This window comes from Ostrea edulis, chromosome 1 (assembly GCF_947568905.1).
Source record: "Ostrea edulis chromosome 1, xbOstEdul1.1, whole genome shotgun sequence".
Taxonomy (NCBI): domain Eukaryota; kingdom Metazoa; phylum Mollusca; class Bivalvia; order Ostreida; family Ostreidae; genus Ostrea; species Ostrea edulis.
Window position 1 is genome coordinate 24,448,557 of NC_079164.1, and position 16,821 is coordinate 24,465,377.

The 16,821-nt window shown below is 37.9% G+C and overlaps 1 protein-coding gene across 7 annotated transcripts in view; it reads right to left on the reverse strand.

The window, feature by feature from the left end:
- Window positions 1-12,957: 12,957 nt before the first annotated feature.
- The window catches only part of LOC125663776 (uncharacterized), a 28,187-nt gene continuing 24,323 nt past the window's right edge, over window positions 12,958-16,821 (reverse strand). For 6 of the 7 annotated variants that reach the window (XM_048896140.2, XM_048896139.2, XM_056153116.1 and 3 more), the window contains one exon: window positions 12,958-15,758. In XM_048896140.2, coding sequence (XP_048752097.1) covers window positions 14,001-15,608 — 1,608 coding nt within the window. In that variant the 5' untranslated portion in view covers window positions 15,609-15,758 and the 3' untranslated portion in view covers window positions 12,958-14,000. Of the gene's footprint in view, window positions 15,759-15,935; window positions 16,799-16,821 lie in introns of those variants that run through there. The other variant, XM_048896141.2, reaches the window with a different exon arrangement.

The window sequence follows — 16,821 nt, forward strand, 5'->3', positions numbered from 1 at the left end:
TGTGTGCGCGCGCGCGAGGTAGGGAGGATGCTTCTTCCTATACTTAAGGGCCTGTGTTCTGTCAATCATAGAAAAATCTGTTCGTGGTATTGCGTAAAATTAATGTAAAGAAAACAACGTGATGGAATACTCGGACTGACGATGAAACCAGTCTAACTACTTACATACAATACTTTCGTGCACTGTGCAAGTTGCTTATCTATAGAAAGTTGTATGCATTGTTTTAGAGGGTTAATAGTACATTGTATGTGCTCATTACAAATAGAAATTTCAATGAATTCATGCAATCCATTTTTTATGATTTAGAAAGAAGCTATAGAAGAACGAATCCAAGAGCAGAGGGTGACCTAACAGGCACTCACTAGTAAAAAGAGAGATAAAGCGTGTAAAGGAAGAGACGTGGGACCTTAAACTAGAGAGTGACCAGCATCATTCTTGTATCAAGAGGTTTATTGACAATGACAATATCTTTATTCTCTTAAACTGATTTACAGTGTAGAGAAATAAACAAAGTGAACGTAATCTAGATATACATGTAAGCCGTGGGTAAAATTTATACGTATGTATGTCAGCTGGGTAAAATTTATACTTATGTAAGTCAGCTGGGTAAAATTTATACTTATGTAAGTCAGCTGGGTAAACTTTATACTTATGTAAGTCAGCTGGGTAAAATTTATACTTATGTAAGTCAGCTGGGTAAAATTTATACTTATGTAAGTCAGCTGGGTAAAATTTATACTTATGTAAATCAGCTGGGTAAAATTTATACTTTTGTAAGTCAGCTGGGTAAAATTTATACTTATGTAAGTCAGCTGGGTAAAATTTATACTTATGTAAGTCAGCTGGGTAAAATTTATACATATGTAAGTCAGCTAAAAGGAACTGTACCTGTAACAAAGATATTGTTCGGAAATAAGAACATTGCTACGGTTTTATTTTTAAAAACATTCTCTCGACCTATATCCCCCAGTCTCAAGATATTGTTCGGAAATAGAAACAAAAGCAAATAAAAAAAAAGTCGACCTTCGTGTCTCACTATTATTTTTGAAAACGCTCTCTCGGCCTCGGGGGTTATTTTCCAACAAATTCCTCCCATGTGGTTATGCTGTCTTGAATAGATCCACGTAAATGGAAGGTAGATAACCATGAATTTATATCACTTTTACATGTACATCATAACATGTAGGTAGTGATTGCCCCTTCACCAAACGCTCGGCAATTAGAAGTGAGAATCAGTGGTCTTTCTGAGATGACCTTGAAAATCGAGGTCCAGTGTCGCGACAGGCTTTGATTCGTTCAAAACCCTCACTGCTACGGACGTGAGCGCTAAGCATAGGTCTAACTTTGCGGTACTTCACCTACAACTAGCGACGTCTCAATATGAGTGAAAAAATATCGACAGGACAAATAATTAACGAAGCAACCATTCACACAAGATAATAATGTCAAGTAGATTAAAGGGACACTATTATTAACAGTCCTGTGTGTTTACAATGGATGTTTTTATCATTATTTTTTCTTCTCCAACATAATTATAAATCATAACCTAAATATTACCTAGCACTTAGTTTTCTCAACGCCAAGAGTCGCATAAGGCCGCGACACTCTTTTCAAACCACCCTGTGCCTCTTGTTACTATCTTGACCTCATTCCAACTTCTCCACCCAAGAATTATTTCTGCTTCCTAGACTTATTCCTTCTCGATGTTGCTTTCGGTCTTCCTCATGTTCTTTTCCCTTCGCCGTCTCACATTTATTGTCACCTACCCTTCATAGCATGTCCTATCGAGTTCCATCGCCATTTCCTCAGATTAACGCTTATTGCATTCATGTCCACCCTGTCTGCCACTTCCCTGTTTGTCATCATCACCATCTGCTGTCACTTTATCCCCAGGGTCGTCCGCAAGCATTTGAACTGAAATTGATCTGGTTTCTTCTCTGTGTTTGTCACCTTTCACGTTTCGCTTCCATGTAGCAGCACTGACTTCTCTAGCGAGTTGAATAGCTTGACCTTGAATAGCTTGACCTTCGTTCTAACTCCTATGTTTGCTCCACTTCATACCCCCCACCCACCCCCACCCCCGAGCCTCCCATGTACTGTCCTTGCATTGTATGCCCTGCTCTTGATGTTTTGTGATCCTCCTCCTGATGCAAGGTGAAGATAACGAACAGTGATCAATCTCATAACTCCTACAAGCAATACAAAATAGATAGTTGGGCAAACACGGACCCCTGGACACACCAGAGGTGGGATCAGGTGCCTAGGAGGAGTAAGCATCCCCTGTTGACCGGTCACACCCGCCGTAAGCCCCATATCCTGATCAGGTAAACGGAGTTATCCGCAGTCAAAATCAGTGTGCCAAGAACGGCTCAACAATCGGTATGAAACACGTCAGACAGCATTTGACCCAATGCGAGGTTGTATTGACGAACTAGATCGTTATAACGACCATAGAATTTGCGAAATGCTGACTTCAATCGAGACTGTTGAAATCCCTGTACCATCAACTTGTTTGTCAGTAGCTTACCTCGATTTAAAAACTGACTGATGTTGTTAATATTGCTCCCAGGTAAACAAAACCTCCCACGTCTTCCACCTTTTCTTGCCTCTCTTCCCATTCATCCTCAATGTCTTGCACTTCTTGCTATTCAGCCTCATTCCTACTCCCTCTACTTCCCTCACTTTTGTTTTTGTATGTGTATTGGAACTTTCATGTGTAAATTTGATGCGTAAATATTATGTATCTGCTAAATATTAATTGTTTAATAATATTTTCAGAATGCACAATTCATATATTGTTAATACAGTGCATATATTTTGCCATGAGATGACAACAACTAAACAATGCAGCAAAAAAAACAACAAAACACACACACACACACACACACACACACACACACACACACACACACACACACACACACACACACACAAAACAAGTGCCCTCTCTCGATCTCGTACACATGTATTAATTAAAGCAGTACCAGTGCGGTTTCACAGAGGTTCATCCATAGCTCATATAACTCTTTGATATCATCTACAAGAATTGAATGCCATTGCCTTACTAGAATTCACTGATATTCATGTACGAAAATTCAATATTATTCATCTGCAAGAATGCAATAACATACATCCATACGAAAACATCTACAAGAATTTAATGATAAACATCTTCAAGAATTTAATGATATTCATCTATAAGAATTCAATGATATTCACCGACATACTAGTATTTACTGACATTCATCTACGAAAATTTAAAATAAAACGTCATATATCAATATTCAATGACAATCGTGGGAATCCGGGTTAGAATATGTCCTCAGTACCCCTTGTCTGTCGTAAGGGACGACTAAATGGGGCGGTCCTTCGGATGGGACCGCAAAAACCAAGGCCCCGTGTCACAGCAGGTGTGGCACGATACAGATCCCATCCTCTCTCAATGGCCATAAGCGCCGATCATAGGCCTAAATTTTACAGCCCTTCGCAGGCAATGTCCTAGATACCTTCCTACACAAGAGCCTAAGGAGGATCCTGCGGATTTACTGGCCTCAAAAGGTACGAAACGTGACTGTGAGGGGAAAGAGCCGGAATAGAGCCATTTATAGTAGTATTGTAAGGAAAAGGAGGTGGAAATGGATAGGACACGTTTTGAGAATGGACAAGAACAAGTACGCTAGGATAGCACTCACATGAACTCCTGAAGGAAAGCAAAAGAGAAGCAGACCCAAAGAAACATGGAGAAGAACAGTAGAGAAAGAGAGAAATGAAATTGGATTCAAGACCTAGACAGAGACAAGCATGGTAGCAGAACGAAGGACAGAATGGAGAGGAATTGTACACGGTCCTATTCTCTACAGGGAGAGAGGGAAATAAGTCAAGCCACCGACAATGGTGACGTCTCCATACATGTATGAGTGATAGGTTATCGAAAGGGACGTTAAACAATATTTAATCAATCAATCAATCAATGATATTCTTCTACTAGAATTCAATGTCATTCATGTAGAAGAATGTACAATAAAGTTTGTTCAAACCAGAGTTTTCATGTCATATTCCCAATGCTTGATTTGATACAAACCTTTGTAAACATGCGACAAACAGTGAATAATAATAGCGTACCTGATGAAATTCTGTGAGATTTCAATCATCTTTACAACGGAAATATATATTGTACTGTCCATAATTGTCGTGCTCTAGACACTCATAAGAGGAACTCGTCTGTCCAATTCCATTCTTTAATTCTAAACTTTAATTTAGAATTTATTAATTTAATAATTAATTTAGAACGTCACTTTACTTGTCTCTATTTCTGTACATGTGTTACAGATTTCCAAATTTAGCAGTAAGGAACAAATTGTCAGATATGACCAATTACATCTTATTTAGGGCATTTCCTGTACTGCGTCATAAGAGTGGTGGATCCCACTGTTCTAAATAATTTCTGTATCTAGACTGTTTGTTATAGGGGTATGAAAACAACAGAAGTCTTTGTATAAACATACACGAAGACAACAACGCAGAAACTACTGAATCCTTGACATGTCCGATTTTCCGGGTTTCCGTCAAAATATCAAACACAATGAAAACAAGTCTGAAACAGGTCCTTAAACCCGTGTTAGACGTTCCGGCTTAAGCCGGTAAAAATCAAATGAAAAGAAATTTATACATTTTCACCGGACGATTATTTTTCATTTAACAGAGCTATAAAGTTTATATCTAAATACCCAGGGTCAGCGACTGGTCGCCATTCTTTGGCCGACTGTTTCATATCTGTGGGTCCTATTTATGTTTAGATATGAGGTAAGCCGATCATTTAGATGACACACGGGATATCAGAAGGACATTATTTATCGCTGTATAATTCTACAATATTAGATATATTGGCACCTGTTGTCACCCCTACCAGGGCATTTGTATTCAATAGTGTCGATAATATTTTTAGATCGAGCCACTGAAAATGCACAGCTTGATGTTTTAAAATATGCTTTTATTATTTCTGTTTAGCAGAAAGTAATATAAAAGGAGAAGAAAAAGTTTATTTCAAAAACTTCGAAAAAAAGAGAGGAGAGAAAACAAGTGATAAAAAAGTAACCAAAAACAACCGAAACATCCAAACAGTCACTACATTGAAAAGTCACACTTTCTACATGTAGACCGGGCTAAATTAGCCGAGATTCTTCATTAATTAATTTCATTTCGCCCTTTCTCATTAATTAGAAATTCCACACCGAGGGATCATGATAAAGATTACAGAGGTTGGAATGATATAAGTCTACTTGTTTTTCATCTTGGAAAATTTATGACCTAAGTTGGACAATTTTATGACCTTTGTAACATTATAGTTTACATCTTAACTAGTATACATCACTTGTGGTAACGTTTTAAAAACAAGGTTCATGACCATTTAGGAGGGACAGCTTGAATTCTTGACAGCAATTTTTTTTATTGTCACTACAAAAACTATTTGAAATAAACAGAGCAAAAAATGGTCAAAGTGCCTGCATTTGCAATTCATAAACTATTCATGAAATGCGATTAGGTTCTGTCATCTACGGCTTAGTCCAAAATATACTTACAGATCTGAACAGTGTGATAAAGTTGCTAGCGGTGACGGCAATGATTTGTTAGATTGCTGTTTCACTTTATGAAGACAAAAGACTGGGAAATGTGGAGATACATGTACAGGTTACTGATTCACGACATAACAGCTGAACAGCAATGAGGCAACACCGGGAATTTCAGGTGAATAGCAGGAACACAAAGATCGTGATTTTTCATATCCACCATCAACATGAGGTCCATGGGCCACATCGCTCATCTGAGTCACCTTGGCTCACATATAAAAATTTTCCCTTTATGTTCGCATGTAAAACTTTGATCCCTATTGTGGCCCCAATCTACTCCCGGGGGCCATGATTTTTACAAACTTGAATCTGCACTATGTCAGGGAGCTTTCATGTAAATATAAACTTTTCTGGCCCAGTGGTTCTCGAGAAGATTTTCTCTATATATTTGTATGTAAAACTTTGATCCCCTATTGTGGCCCCATCCTATCCTCGGGGGGCCATGATTTTAACAAACTTCAACCTGTACTATATTAGGAAGCTTTCGTGTAAATTTCCACTTTCTTGGCCCAGTTGTTTTTGAGAAGATTTTTAAAGATTTTCCCTATATATTTCTATGTAAAACTTTGATCCCCCCTTGTGGCCCCATCCTGCCCCCGGGGGCCATGATTTAAACAAACTTGAATCTGTACTATGTTAGGAAGCTTTCATGTAAATTTCCACTTTCCTGGCCCAGTAGTTTTTGAAAAGAAGATATTCGCGTCTAAAACTTTGATCCCCTATTGTGCCCCCCTCCTCCTCACCGCCCTCGGGGGATCATGGATTTAACCCATTTGCCCCATCCTATCCCGGGGACCATTATCTTAACAAACTTAAATATGCACTATGTCAGGAAGCTTTCATGTAAATGAAAAGATTTTTAAAGATTTTCCCTATATATTTGTATGTAAAACTTTGATCCCCTATTGTGGCCCGATCCTACCCCGGGGAGCAAGATGTTAACAACCTTGAATCTGCACTATGTCGGGAAGCTTTCATGTAAATTTGTACTTTCCTGACCTAGTGGTTCTTCAAAAGATTTTCAAATATTTTACCTATACTTTCGCATGTATAACTTTGATCCCATATTGTGGCCCAAACCTACCCCCCCCCCCCCCCTCCCCCACCGGTGGATCATGGTTTTAAGATATTTGATTCTGCACTATGTCAGAAAGCTTTCATGTAAATTTCAGCTCTTCTGGTCCAGTGGTTCTCGAGAAAATGTTTAAATGACCCCACCCTATTTTTGTGATTATCGCCCCTTTGAAGGGGGCATGGCCCTCCAATTGGACAAATTTGAATGCCGTTCACCCAAGAATGCTTTTTGCCAAGTTTGGTTGAAATTTATGGTTCTGGAGAAGAAGATGAAAATGTGAAAAAATTACAGACGGACAGACAACAGGCGATCAGAAAAGCTCACTTGAGCGTAACATATATATACTAGAATGGTCTCATTTTGGGCAACATTTGTGATATGAAATGAACAGTTACATTGAGTGAAAAAATAAACATGAACTTCGTCAAAATTTAAAAGAATATTTCCCGATGGGTCTTGGCAAAATTCTTTGACATTTTTAGACAAGGATATTTGTATGCATACACACATGTTGGGCTGGTGCTGACCGGTAGATGGCAGTTTGAGACTCATACGAATTTGACAAAATGATAAAATAAATTAAGCATGTTTCCATCGAATAAAATTTGTTGATAAGGGACCCTGGGTTTACATCATGAGCACATTTTTTTTCCAGTAGGAAATAAATTATATATCATCGTTGCATGTGTTTATCTGCAGTTCATTTTTGTTCTCTATAAATTAGCGCTCATCAACATTACTATGTACAAGCTCGTGTTCTATCGATACGTTTCATTTGATACGTGCCATTTTTAGTGCAATATACATATACATTGTTTGGAAACCATGTACAAATAAGCAATTTTCTTTTCTTGCAAATGGTACATTGTACATAAACCAACGTGGAGTACATCTATTTTCAAAGATGGAAAAGTTTATAATGATAGTTGACCACGATTTGACCTGTTTGACAGACTAGAAGGTGCGGCAGCAGGTGTAACAGATTTATGGCATTTAAGAAACTTTAAATTCCAAATGCACTGAAGCCACAGAGAACGGAGTGGTTTAACAAAACCACTAAATGCATTGCATATTTATAAACGAAGCTTAGCATGCATTTCCTTTCGTTCTGAAAAAGCAAAATATTGTTTCAATATATCGTCTATTTCAGCATGTATCAGTGAAGGTTTAATGATGGTCCTGAAAACAAAAAGAATGTGGATAACTCAAGTAGCACTAATATCGTCTATCAAGGTGTCTATGGATAATTTAGAAGAAACCCACTGCTTTGAAGTTTAACAAATTGTTTATCTTTCAAATTATCCGCACGTGCTTTTGTTTTGTTGCCTACCTTGAGCCTGTAGGTCCAGTATTTATCTTGACTGGCCATTATATGAGACCACCTGTCGATGCTGACTGGAACATTTTGGGAAGGGGTGTGCTGACACTTAAGAAAAGAGATTCTATCTGATGAGTCAGGGGTGGAAAAAAGGTTCAACGGGTTTAAAATTGGACTTGTATTGTTGTTCTTCATATGAAAGCTCAAACCCGCTGTGTGAGGATTCAATTAAGTTCAGTGGGAACTAAATCGCCTCTTCGTGCAAGTCCTATAATTTCGCTTCTTCTTAGTAGAAATTTTGCATTCAACGAAAATGCATGAAATCTGTTACAATATATTATCAATATTCTTTGATCCCGTCCGTTTTATGAAGTGAATGTCATATCTTGTGCACAGCTTATTAGCTCACTCAGCGTGTACAGAGCAGATGGACAGTGGTGTATTGCTCTTGTAAACGTCTTTTCGTGTACGATTTGGGTAATTTGATGCTGTTTATCTCCGAGTCTGAACCGTGAAGGCCATTGTTCTATATACAAACCTCTAAATACGATCCCTCAAAATTAGCTCTGGTATTTTTTCTTGCAGTGTATCGAGTCTCCTCGAATACCTTTTCACAAGAAATAGGTGAAAATTAAGGGTTTTAATGGTATCTTAATGTATTCAGGTTATCAGTAACAAGAGGCCCGTTGATCACATCGCTCACCCGAGTCACCTTGGCCCTGCCGTTGTTCAGCTGTTGTTATTTTTGAAAGAGTTTTTGTCAACCTTTATTAAAGGCCCAACCTCGTCCCAAAGGATTACAACATAACTGAAAATGAATGCACATAGCACAGAGATGCATCAACATCAATATGACCAGTCCCGTGGTGATCCGGGTTAGAATAGGTCCTCAGTACCCCATGCTTGTTGTAAGAAGCGACTAAATGGTGCGGTCCTTCGAATCAGCCTGCAAAAACCTAGGCCCCGTATCACAGCAGGTATTCCTTTCTGCTTAAAGGCCTTAAGCGCCGAGCATGGGTATAAATTTTACAGCCCTTCACAGGCAATGGTGACGTCTCCATCTCGAGCGGGACGTTAAACATTATACAACCAACCAATATGACTAACATGATCTTGCTTGTTCAGGATAAGACCAAGGTCACAAGGTCATAGATCATTGTATGATATCTTGCCATAAGAAATCTATAAACAAAATATGAAAGCTCGATCTTAAATACTTCAGGAGATATTTAATACATGTAGTTCAGATTTTTATTGAAAGTAAATCAAATTTCCAAGTGAAGGTCGCGAAGTCAAAGGCCGAAGTATAACAAAGTCTTGCCATGAAGAATGTATATACAAAATATGAAAGTTTTACCTTAATTAGTTCAGGAGATATTGATAGGTCAGGTTTTTAAGAAAGTAGATCAAGATCACAAGATCATATACGATTGTATCAAAGTCTTATCAAAAAGAATTTATATACAAAATATGAAAGTCCTATCTTGAATAGTTCCGAAGATATTTAACGGGTTACTTTTTCTTAATAGTAGGTCAAATTCAAAGGTCATAGTATGAAATAAAAGGTCTTGCCATAAGAAATTATTGTACAAAATATAAAAGATAAATTGTTCAGATTATTGAATAGGTCAGATATTAGAAAAGTAGGTCCAGGTCCGACTCAAAGGTCAAGGTCACAAGGTCAAACTTCACGAAATGATAAGGTCTCACCATAAAGAATCTACAAACAAAATGATCAAACATCAGTGTGTACAAGGTTTTGCCAGAAAGAATCTATATACAAATAATGAAAGCCCTACCTAAAATAGTTCCGGGTATATTTGATAGGTTATGTTTTCTTAAAAATAGGTCAAACTTCATGTTCAAGGTCAAAGGTCATGATATGAAATGAAAGGTCTTGCAATAAGAAATATACATACATAATATGAAAGATCTACCTTAAATAGTTCATGTCATAATGAATAGGTCAAATTTTTATTATCAGATTTTATTATGTCTCCCTCTTTCAGAGAGAGACATATTGTTTTTGTACTTTCTGTCCGTTCGTCCGTCCGTCTGTCTGTCACAAAATCTTGTGAACGCTTCTACTCCTATATGGCTTATTGGATAGACTTGAAACTTTGTACAATGCTTCATTAACAATTGTAGATGTGCATATTGTCGGGACAGAAGGATCCAATTATTTTTCTAAAAGTGATAGTGGATCTAAGAGGGGTGGAGGATGTAAAATAGATTGTGAACACTTCTCTCCTATATTGCTTATTGGATAGATTTGAAACTTTGTTCATTGCTTCGTTGCCATTTCTAAATATGCATATTGTCGGGACAGGATGATCCAATCATTTTCGTAAAAGTTATAGTGGATCTAAGAGGGGTGGGGGATGTGAAATAGTTTGTGAACACTTTCCCTCCTATATGGCTTATTGGATATATTTGAAACTTTGTACAATGCTTCATTGCCAATTGTAGATGTGCATATTGTTGGGACAGGAGGATCCAATTATTTCGTAAAAGTTGTAGTGGATCTAAGAGGGGTGGAGGATGTTAAAATAGCTTGTGAATGCTTCTCCTCCTAAATGGCTTATCCGATAGTCTTGAAATTTTGTACGATACTTCAATGCCATTTGTAGATGTGCATTTTGCAGGGAGAGGAGGATCCAATTGTTGACCTTAAAGTTATAGTAGATCTGAGGGATGGAGGGTGTAAAATAGTTTGTGAACACTTCTCCAATGTGACTTATCGGAGTTCATATTGTCTATGTTCCAGCTCATGCTTTGTCCTCCATACCATGCAGTACATTAAAGGGAGGAGGTTTCATTTGGAGCACTTCCAATTTGGGGGTGCTGGGGAGACATTTGTGTTTTCATAAAAGCAGTCTCTAGTTAAAAGTAGGGCACAAGATCACACTAACCATTGTATTACATGAAAGGTCTTTCCGTAAAGAATTTATATACAAAACAGGAAAGCCCAAGCTTTAAGAAGTTCAAGAGATATTTCTAAAGATTTTTCCAATATATCAGCATATGATACTTTGCTCCCCTAATGTGGCCCCACCCTAACCCCGGCAACCATGATTTGTATAAACTTTGATCTACTTATGCCAGGAAGTTTTCATGTAAATTTCCACTTTTCTTGCCCAGTGACTTTTGTGAAGAAGATATCTAAAGATTTCCCATATATCTTCGCATGTAAAACTTGGATCCCCTATCGTGGCCCCACTCTACACCCGGGGATCATTATTTTTACAGACTTGAATCTTCACGATGTCAGAAAGCTTTCAAGTAAATTTGAATTTTTCTGGCCCGGTGGTTCTTGAGAAGAAGAATTTTAAAGATTATCCCTATATATTTGCAAGTAAAACTTTGATCCCATATTGTGGCCCCACCCTACCCCGGGGGGGGGGGGCATAATTTTAACAGACTTGAATCTGCACTATGTCAGGATGTCAGGAAGCTTTCATGTAAATTTAAACTTTTCTAACTCTGGTTCTTAGAAAAAAATTTAAATGACCCCATCGTATTTTTACATTTTCGTTATTATCTCCCCTTTGAAGGGGCATGCCACTTCATTTAAACAAACTATAATCTCCTTCACCCATGAATGATTTGTACCACATTTGATAGAAATTGGTCCAGTGGTTCTAGAGAAGATGAAAATGTGAAAAGTTTTCGGACAGACAAAAGGTGATCAGAATACTTTCAGCTCAGGTGAGGTAAAATGAGTCCTGCTGCATCCACCGTTTCGGGTAAAAATAACAGGAATATTTAGATATTCACACATCATATCGCTTGTGCTCCTTGAGCTTATGCCCCTGCGATGAAATTTGAAAGGTCTGATTGTGTCCATGGCTTCTGATGAAGAGGTACATGTACATAAAGATCGAACCAAACACGATTGTTCACCCAATTTCTGTGTCTACGTCAATTATCTGGCAGAATTAGGGAACAGGTACTGCATTGTATCGATTTCTATTTGACGTGTAGCTTCATCTCATATTGTAATGAGAGGTTATCATGATATTGTGACAATACTCAGCAGAGTGAGAGCAGATATTTTTATCCATTTGAAGACTGAAAGTCGTGTACAGGGCTATCAAGGCCATCAGATATCTATTCTAGAAAGTTTACAATCGTTTTGCTGTTGAAATATATCAAGAGACTAGACTTTCTATTCAGAGCTAGTGCAAATACATGTACTATTATTCATTATACCGGGGTATATACACAACGGACATGATCAGTGATGGTAGCAAGTAGTAAACCAATACCCACCCTTCTGGTAAACCACCCTACGGATTGAAAAACACCTCTAATCTACAGATTGCTCCAAAACTTTAATGAACTCTTGTCGGTCATCCAACCTTCTTTTGTTAAAATTTGAATGAAATCCAAATTCTGCTTGAGGACACTTGCTACAAACAAATCAAACTTCTTTGTTTTCAAATATTTCTGTTCAAAATGTGAATATACAAAGCATGTACAAATGACAACATTGATCAAATTATTAGTGTTTACCGGGTATTTGTTTTGAGAGCTTTGTCATATAGAGAAACTCTTCGCACATTAATTAAAAATTATATCATATTGATAAATAACTTATCAATAAATACTCTGCAGTAAGGAAACGTTGAAACATTCTCAAAATTTGTCAAAAACTGTAAAACTTTAAACTCAATAGGAGGTAGAAAAATTTGTAGCAAGTGCCTACAAACTTGTTCTTTGGTTTAATATTCATAGATACCAAAACAATTTGTTCATCATAAGGTTTGAGTAATGAACTTCTCATTTCATATGCACATCACACAGTGTAATAATTCATGTACCTGAAGAATAATTTTCACCTGCTGATAATTCAGATATGAGAACAATGTCAAAATGGTGACTAATAAAATATTTATCACCTTGTCATGCATTACACTGGAAATTAACACATTATGTTGTCTTAAGTACGAATTTAATGTAAATCTTCCGCACATGTGAAAAACCCCAATATATTTGAGTACAGATTATGTTATATCAAGATTACAAAATCAAAGCAATTTGCAATAAATGTACATGTACACATTTTGATAATATTTTCATCAGATATCACGAGAGTGTATGTTTAAAATCAAATGAATTAAAGTTTATGGAGTGCCAATAGTGGGCATGTGTATTAGCAATAAGCTTATTAGCTAACGAATTAGGAATAAAAATCTTCTGTTGTTGGAATTTTAATGCTTCCAAAGAACCCAATCCTCTTCTCACAAGATTTATAGGACTTTAGTAAGAAAAACAACAGCCACATACTACATGCTGGCATATTTATAGGGTAACTTGTTGTATAGTAAATTATAGTATATCCTATTTTGCACTACAACTCATAGCGATATAACTAAATTCTATTCAGCGTAGTAAGTTACATTTGTACAATTCGTATAGTAAAGCATGATTTGGCAAAATCTTGGTTAATCTTTACCCAGCAAGTGGCCATTCACCTGCGGAGTCCAAACAATATACAAATATCTTTATATGAACAATATCACATCTCTCTTGGTATGAAAAGACAGTCACAAACAGCAAGTCTACCAGCAGTGTGTGTACACAAACATTTACAAATTGTATGCACCTTTAAAGGAGGCCCGAATGTACAAGTAACGAAACCACCAAGAATCATAAAGGGTGAATGCCCGTTTTGGTTTTAATATCGAATATCAGAATGTAAACACACGACTGGCCACAAAAGTCCCGGCAATGTATCTGCACAGCTAAAATTCCAATAACATATTTCAGCGACAGTAAGATCACACAAAAACACAATGTGCATTATCTCACCACATGTGTAAATACTAGTTAATACATGAACTATGCTCGGTGTACATCGATAATGAGTTTATAATGCACAGTCCTTTCAAAAGCGTTCTTGTTTTTAAATAGATCACATGTAAGATCGAAGGTTATGCGCACTGTTTACAGATAGGTGCAAGCAGTTACGAAACACTCATGTTCGGATGAAGAATCCACTGGACGATCGAGGCGAGCTGGGAGAATGCCCATTCGTCATCACTACCCCGTTCACCTTATTTTGATTAAGGTCGAGTGTGGTTGGTACGGTCGTCTGATAAACTGGTACCCCATGATGGTGATGATGGTGCACAACGTAAGGGCGACTGGAGGAATGAACGGAATGTGGACGCTGGTAAACCTTCTCGATAGGCTTCTGAACAGTTGTGGATATTGCTTTCTTTCTGTATACAACGGATCCTTTTGGAACCGGTTGATCGAAATGAACATGGACGCCATTGGGAGCCCCCCGTAAACTTCCCTGCATGCTTCCATCTGTACTTGTATAACTGCTGGTGCTATATAAGGCGGTCCTTGGCCTTGCAGATCGACCTATTCGACCACGAAGTACCACATCGTCCCTCCAAGACTGGTAATTTGTCGTACTTGCGCGTAGCAATTCTGGTCCGTCTGGTTGTGTCTCTCTGAAGGAAGCTGGCAGTGTTGCAGAGCGCTTTTCTGGTGGTGGGGGTAGAGTTTTTGATGATGCCTGCACTCCGAGACTACGATAGTCGGGCACGGACACGCGGATCTTCTGGCTGTCGTCGTCGTCGTTGTGAACTTCTCTCAGTTTGACCTCCTCTTCCTCCTCTTCGTCTTTGACAATGGCATCTATTGGTTCCAATGCCTTGATAACTTGCACTTCTGTTTCTGTCTCCGCGGATTCAGTCCGAATTTCCTTCCCATTCCTGTCATGATAGACTTCAGCGCTTATTCCTGTGGATTTCTCTAGCATGAACTTTATTTCTCGCAGCTCAGTAGATAAGTAATTTAGTTCATTCTGAAATGATTGGTTTGACTCAGATGTTTCGGACACATTGTCAGAATACCGCTCCACTCCAGTTCCGGCAGCTTGAATTCCGATATTGTTTTGAGTTTTACCCTTTCGGTAAATCTTTTCCAAGGTAACTTTAGTTCTTGGAGATGGTGGCGAATTTTCGACGCGAGTCTGAATTATCATTGCCGTGTTTTTATTTCCATCTGATTTGGAGTCTCCATTCATGACTGATACCTTAGTGTCTGCGGTTTGTACATTTCCATTCTGTTGCACAGTCGGTGTCCGCATGTTAACAATTGTTTTCAATTGCCTTTTGTCTTCCTCCTGTTGTTTAGACCTCAGAGTCCAGTTTCCTTCGTTTGACCTTTTCAGTTCGATGTTATATCCCTCCACTGACGAAACAGACTTTCGTATATCCTTATAATGCTGTATAAAAATCCCAGCATCTAGAGCATTTTCGCAGCGGTACGCGATAATTCTATACTTGTATCTTGGGTCTTTCGCAATCACCAGTAAACATTGAGGGTTATGTTGATTAACAGTCATAAAATACAAGTCAGTGAAGGGTATGTGATCAAATAGCACCTTACCCTGAAGCAGATTTGACACAAAAACACGGATCCCGTCCCTGGCCATGCACAGTTTTACCGAGTTTCCCTTCTTTCTGGCCACCAGCTGCTGAATTTGTTTGATCACATTGTCCGCTAGAACACTTTGACGCCATGTTCCAAGGTACCAGGCCTTTTTTTTCATAATATTTTTATCCATTCCTATATTTTCAAACTTTTGTCGCAGATGTGAAATGATCCGTCGATGCTTCTATATTTTCCTGTCCAAACAACGACACCAAGGACACGATGGGATCTAACTACGAGAAACACGGCTCTCCAATAAGTCCCGTCTTCTTACAGTCAGACTCTGTAAAGATATTTATAAGACAAATAAACACTCTGCTCATCTTTCGACAAAGACATCTCGCCACAACAGTCTATGATCTAGAAATAAATAGCACAGTTTTGAAATTCATCAAAACCGGTTTTGAATTAAATCCGGATAACAGCTTTTGATTGACAGAAAAGGTAGAGCTACCCTTACACTTGCGGAGGAGGTTCACTTTGGGCCACAGTGTGTATTTCCGTGAGGAAGAATGCAAATATGTCCGCATGCTATTGTTCAACGTTACTGAAAATTACCTAATAACAAATACACCTTGAACCGTCCTGTGCCAGAGGTATATGTTTTCCAACACGTGTGGTTTTCACAGTGGGACTGACATTATTGATCAATATTAAAGTCCTTTTTCGAAAGGAAAATCACAAGTCAGTGAAGCGAGAAAATTCACTACTGTTCGTCAATTTATGCAAGAAATAAAATTAACATTCAGTCTTTACTTTCCAGTCTTGCGAGGCAGTAGCAAGGACTCGCTTCATTGGGCAGAGCTTTTACGTGGGTTTTTATCAAATACCTGCTCGCTAAGGCGATTTATACATTGTCAACAGTCAAATAAGTGTTAGCTTTGCAATAAAGGGAGTGAAACAAAATCCAGCTCTGGATGCCATTTTGCAAAATAAAATACGTGTTCTTTTATTATAAAATTATGTTTTGTCGCTTTTCAAAATCCACCAACTGTAGGCTGATGAATTATCCACCGATGTTTAATTATACATGTGTATATTGACCTCTTTCAATGGGAATAAAAAGAGAACTCCATACCTATTGGCTACATTAAAAAGCTGAAACAAGCGTTTTTTGGTGGGTTTTTTTGCAACCTAATAGAAATCAATGTATGTATTCTGTTTCTGATGCTGTTAAGGCTTGGTCAATGTCACCCCCTCAATACACCGGTATAAATCTCTGTATCTGGTTGGCCAGTATTTGGACGTAGTCATGAAAATAAAAAATGAACTTGCACATGGAACATAGAATCATGATTTACATGTTTGCAAAAAAAAAAAAAAAAAAATCTAACCTCACTGGGTTT